At 50.7% G+C, this 5,449-nt stretch overlaps 1 protein-coding gene across 1 annotated transcript in view; it reads right to left on the reverse strand.

Moving 5' to 3' along the window:
- Positions 1 to 4,533: 4,533 nt before the first annotated feature.
- STMN3 (stathmin-like 3) overlaps positions 4,534 to 5,449 on the reverse strand; it is a 7,466-nt gene continuing 6,550 nt past the window's right edge. Inside the window, exon 5 of the mRNA XM_006896888.1 lies at positions 4,534 to 4,593. Within this exon, the coding sequence (XP_006896950.1) occupies positions 4,534 to 4,593 (60 nt within the window). The remainder of the gene's footprint in view (positions 4,594 to 5,449) is intronic.

Here is a 5,449-nt window from a genome sequence, read left to right on the forward strand (position 1 = left end):
ATTGAAGTCAGTGGGCAAAGCTTGGAGGAAGCAGGATTGCTGTGGCCTCGGGATATCTGTGTTTTGGGTTGTGCTGGGTTAAGTACCTCTCACTTGGTGTCTTCATGCAAACAAACACCTTCGTCTACACTGAGCCGATGGAAACCTGAGGTGGTCTCCTAGGCTGTACTGTGAAGCATCAGCACCCCTGCACCGCCCTGGAGGCTTGAAGAAAGAACTCGTTTCTTTTTGGCTTTCTCTTGGTTCCAAGTTTTGGTCCATCTTCAAAGTCAGTAACAATACTAATCTATGCTTCTGCCGCCCTCTTCTCTTTTTAAGGAGCCTTGCAATTTCATCAAGCCTGTCAGTGTAATTCAGGATTATCTAGTTAGCAAACTGGTAGAGGATGGTGCTTTTTGACCTATGACAGAACTACCCCCAGGGATACCCGCTAAGCTGCAGTCCTCATAGAAGCAGGTGGCCAGAACTTTTCTCGTCAGAGCTACTGCACTTTGGGCCAGTAACCTACCATATTGACATGAGGACACTTTGGGGGTGTTCTGCCTTCCATAATATTACAAAGTGGAATGGCAGTTGTCCTGTGGTAAGACATCACATCAGGAATAGGACATTGGCATCAGGAATCTGTTGAAACATTAGGAAGGGGAAGGGAATTTGACAAGTGGTTAAACACCCTTCAAAAATTGTTAGCAGCCAGAGCTTGAGGATCTATCACCACTGCTGTTAGTCAACTCAGTGACCCTATAGGACCGAACCGCCCCATAGAATTTCTGAAGCTTGTAAATCCTTATGAAAGGAAACAGTGTCATCTCTCCTAGGGAGCTACTGGTAGATTTGAACTGACAGTGTTTCAGGTTGATTGCCCAGTGCTTGGCCTGCAGTACCACCCTGGCTCCACATAGTTCTAAACTTAACATTAAAATGCTATTTGTGAGGGGAGCTCTGATGGCCTAGTGGCAAGAAGCTGCACTGCAATCCCAGAGGTGCACGGTTCGAATCCACCAGATACTCTGCCGGGGAAGGAGGGACAATCTCCTCCTGTACCAGTCAGATCCAATTTGACGGTACACATACACAAAAACAATAAAATAAACATTTTTAAAAATTAAAACAAAAAATGCTATTTGTGGTGCAACAATGAATGAATGGAAACCCAAAATCTCTAAATGTTCATTAAAATTAACAATTTAATTTAAAAAATGCTATTTGTGAAGACAAAGGGAATACTTCCACACAGGCCTTGCTCAGAGGTCAGTAGCTGTCCTGCTTTGATGCTGATGGAAGCCAGATAGAAGGATGTGCTTTTTGGATAGCTTGCAGTGAAACAGTGAACATGTGTTAACATTTGTAACCAGGAAAAAAAGGTTATTATAAAATATGCTTGTCCTGTGCCTCACAGGGACATGATCTTTAAGACAGAGACTTGAGCTCTGGTGGCCTAGTGGGTGAGGAATTAGAGTGCCAACCCAAAAGCAGGTGGTTCCAATCCACTAGCTTCTCCATGGGATAATGAGCCTCTGGAAAGCCCATTGGAGGGTCAGCTATGAGTCAGTTCCATCTCTCCACAGTAGTGGAGTTTCTTTAAATGTCTCCAAACCATCCTAACAAGATTTACGCTTCTCAGTTCTTGGAACACCTCAGCACTGTCAGCATTTTACACACCTTTCAACTCCCAAATGTGCATCTAATGTACACAGTATTTGGTACAATTTTCTCCATATAGAAACTTCAATAACTGTCTTGCATCAAAAAAAATAAATCCATGAAGTCTTTACCCTTCTCCCCTCTAAAGGTGGAGTCTCCCTGCTTCCCATACCTTGAGTGCAGGCTCGATAAAAAGTAGAATGTAGTTTGAGTGTGATAGTGTGAGTGTGACTGACAAGCTTGTCAGCAGGCTTCCTTGATGCTCTTTGTTGAATTGCTCCCTGGTGTAGGGAAACAGGAGTCCATTCAAGGTCACAAGTGTGGCACTGGTGCCTCCTTCCTCCTAGCAGCCACCATGTGAGCAGCATAGAGGTGTGTCCTCCAGCGCAGCCTAGTGATGTCCTGAAGGTAGCCTGAGACCCTAAACTAGAACCACCAACTGCTGAATTCCTAGAAGAATGGTTTAAACCACTAAGTTAAGAGAGTGGAGGCCTGGTGGCAGCAAGTTGTGCTGCTAACAAAGGCTGCACCTCTGCAGGTTTGAATCTGCCACCACCTTTGAGGAAGATAGGGAAGCACTCTCTTCCCATTGTAATTTACAGCTTCAGAACCCCAAGGAAGGGCCACTGTGAGTGGGAACCTAAATGACAGCCCAGAGATGATTTGGGGCAGCTGGGACCACAATGTTGATGTCACTGCCCACACGACATAGGCTTCAATAGGACCCCACACCCCTCCCACCTGGCAGGACTGTTCTAGGTGGGACATTTCCTGCCCCTGTCACATTGTGCAGCCCTGCAGGTTTCGGGGATCTCCACCTGCTGTTGTGATCTCTGGGTTCTGCCTTGGACAGGGAAGTGTCCTTCCTACAGAAATGTGTCTGGAGCCACCCGGGACAGAGCAAAAACAGAAGACTGAGCTGTCTCTCACTCCTCTCCAGGAGTAGGCACCTTCCTGGACCTGGACATGAAGTTCGTGTAGCCCCAAATGTCTTATGTGTGGATGCCACTACTAGACATGACTTCCTTGACAGTGTTTTGGGGGTGGGAGGTCTGCAGACCTCCCACCACTCCAGCATTATCCTGTGGCCATGAGCATCAGCCACCCACAAGGCTGCAATGTGAGCCCTGCCACATCACAGTCTGGGACTTGAGGGAACACATGCAAACTGCTGCCCTCAGCAGGACCTGGCCAGACACCCAGCTTGACCCAAGAGAGAGAGCAGGGGTGCCCAGGCTGCAGCTCTGCCCCCTCTCCCCCCCCCACCACCATGGCTATGGGCTCACCTCCCTGCAGTCTCCCTTTGGGCTCCAGAAAGGAGAGTGGGTTCGCTTTGTTCTCACACTTTTCTTAAAACCTCCATTGTTATGAAGCAATCCATAGTCACGGTTATAAAACCCTGATTTGTCACAGCTCTAGATTGGTGTGAGAGGCCATGGAGGACAGTAGCAGGTCTTAGAGACAGGACTCTGGGACAGTCTCCACTCCTGCACACTGTGGTTTCCTGTTTGACTTTCACTTCAGGGGTGAGGGGTGCATGGGAAACCTCCACACCCTCGCATGTCCCACTTCTTTCTCATCCTACAAAAGTCACATGGTGACTCCTCAGGCTCCCCTCTCAGCTGTTATCCCTTCAAGGGCTTGGGAGACTGCCCTCCAGTACCAGTCGCACTGCAGAGCATCAGGACCTGCCCTGCCCCTAACTGGCCTCAGAAGTCCAGGGCCTCACCTCCTAGTGGGTGGAAGCCAGGGGTCTGGGGCTACACTTCACAGGGCTCTAGGGCCCTGGCTCATGTCTTGTCATCCTCATCTATTATACCCAGAAGCTGTCAGGAAGGGACATCCTCAGAGGCCTGCACTGCAGGGCCGAGATGGGAGGACACAGTCCCAAGATTCTTGGCACCAGAAGCCAGGTATCTAGCCTCCAAGCCCCACTGGAGCCACATGCAGTGGGGATACCTGAGGACAGGCACTGTGTTCAGGGGTGATTCAGAAGTTCCATCCCTTCCTTCCAGAGCCTGAGCGCACAGCTCATCCTGGGGATTCTGGGCTCTCTAGGAGAACTTACGGCTGTTCTCACACCCACACAGGATCACAGCTGGCCATATGGGGAAAGGGGCAGCAGAGGTAACACAGAAAGAACCGTCTACAGATCAGTAGTCTTTGGAAGGTACCAAGAGCCCAGGAGAGGTGCTCTTTGGAGGTGCTGCACTACTGTTGAGTGTGGCCCTGGGCATATCACTGCTCTCCACTGTCCTCAGGGCCCAGACCTGCACTGAGCCCCTGTCAAGGAATACCCATTTCCCAGCACACAGTAGGGCACTTCCATCTCACATTATCCTGTTCTTTGACCATAGGCCTCAGCGTGCCCATTCAGGGTCACATGGCCTGAGAGCTCCTAGGACTCTGATCCACTCCTAGCCATAGAATGACCACATTAAAGAGGGTTCCACCCCTCCTCCCTCCGTTTCCACAGGGAACTCTGTTGCTGCCCTGGACCAACAGAGAGACGGTGTTCCCTTGTCTGTCCCAAGCTGACTCCATAACAGCATAAGGATGTACACGCCTGTACCACTGCTGGTTGGATTTATTAAGGTCAAATCCACATCCACCAAGAGGCCACCAAAAAGGGACCCAGCAGTTGCCTGGCCTGGCACCCCAACTGAAGGACCAAGTTCTCCACCCTGGGGTTCCTCCAGGGTGAGCCTGTGGTCTGTGAACAAAGACTGGACAGCTAAGATTGCGGGAGAGAAGCATGGAGCTGGGAGCAGGGGACAGGAAGGAGCAAGGACAAAAGTTACATCTAGACAATGTGAAACAGAACAAAACCAGAACTCGACTGTGTTCTTGTCTTGGCTCAGGACCCAGGTGCTGGGAGTGGACAGAGCTCTAGCCGGACATCTCCTCACGCTGCTCCTTGTTCCTGCGCACCTCAGCAGCATGCAGCTCCTGCAGAGAAATGGTGGGCAATGGGCAGCCCTGTTTTCTGATGTGGACTATAGAGCCCTGAGTCCTCCCAACCTCAGGCTGCTAGGTCTCAGCTGTAGGGACGTGATGTAGGAGGACAACTTATTGACTGAGATGCAGCAGGAGGCCTGATTCACAGGCCCAAAAGAGTGTCCACACCTAAGGAGGAGGTGTCCTAAGGATGGAGTGACCCTTAGAAGCCAATGGGGTTAAGAAAATGTTACTGAAACACCCTCTGGGATATAGGCTCCAGACCTCCCTGTGCACCCTTTCCGTGAGAGGCAGCTGATCTCTCAGAGGAGGCAGGGCCCTGAGTGGAAAGCTGGCCTAGCATCTTGTTCCTTTCCTGGGCTGGTGCATTTCCGAGTTCAGAGGACTGGGTGGGCTCAAAGCAAGGGACTCCTATGGACTTTCTGGTCCCCCAAACAGCTCCTCCCCTTCGTCGTGCCTCCAAGAGTTTGAGTTCATTACCACCTTAGATAGTACTGTGTCCATTAACTCACCACCACCACCTGAGGGACCAAGGGTTGGGCAACACTTGGTCATGCTGGGCAAAGCAGAGCTACATATCCAGGCCCCGCCTCTACTATAGTTCCACTCAGGCCAGAGGTCCACTTCCAGCTCAGTACCCACACACGCCTTCTTCCTTAAGCTGCTGGTCACCCCCTCAGCACTGCTCACACCAGTGCCTCTAACACACCCAGCCCCAAACTTCATGCTGTAGTTACCAGTTCGGCCCTCTGTACCAGCAGGTCCTGAGCTCCACCCTCTAAGCTCCACTGAAACCCAAGACCCGCATGACTCTTTATACCTCAAGCCTCCCCCACCCCACCCTGAG

This window comes from Elephantulus edwardii, unplaced genomic scaffold (genome assembly GCF_000299155.1).
Source record: "Elephantulus edwardii isolate Elephantulus edwardi_28Jun2011 unplaced genomic scaffold, EleEdw1.0 scaffold00193, whole genome shotgun sequence".
NCBI classification, from domain to species: Eukaryota; Metazoa; Chordata; class Mammalia; order Macroscelidea; family Macroscelididae; genus Elephantulus; species Elephantulus edwardii.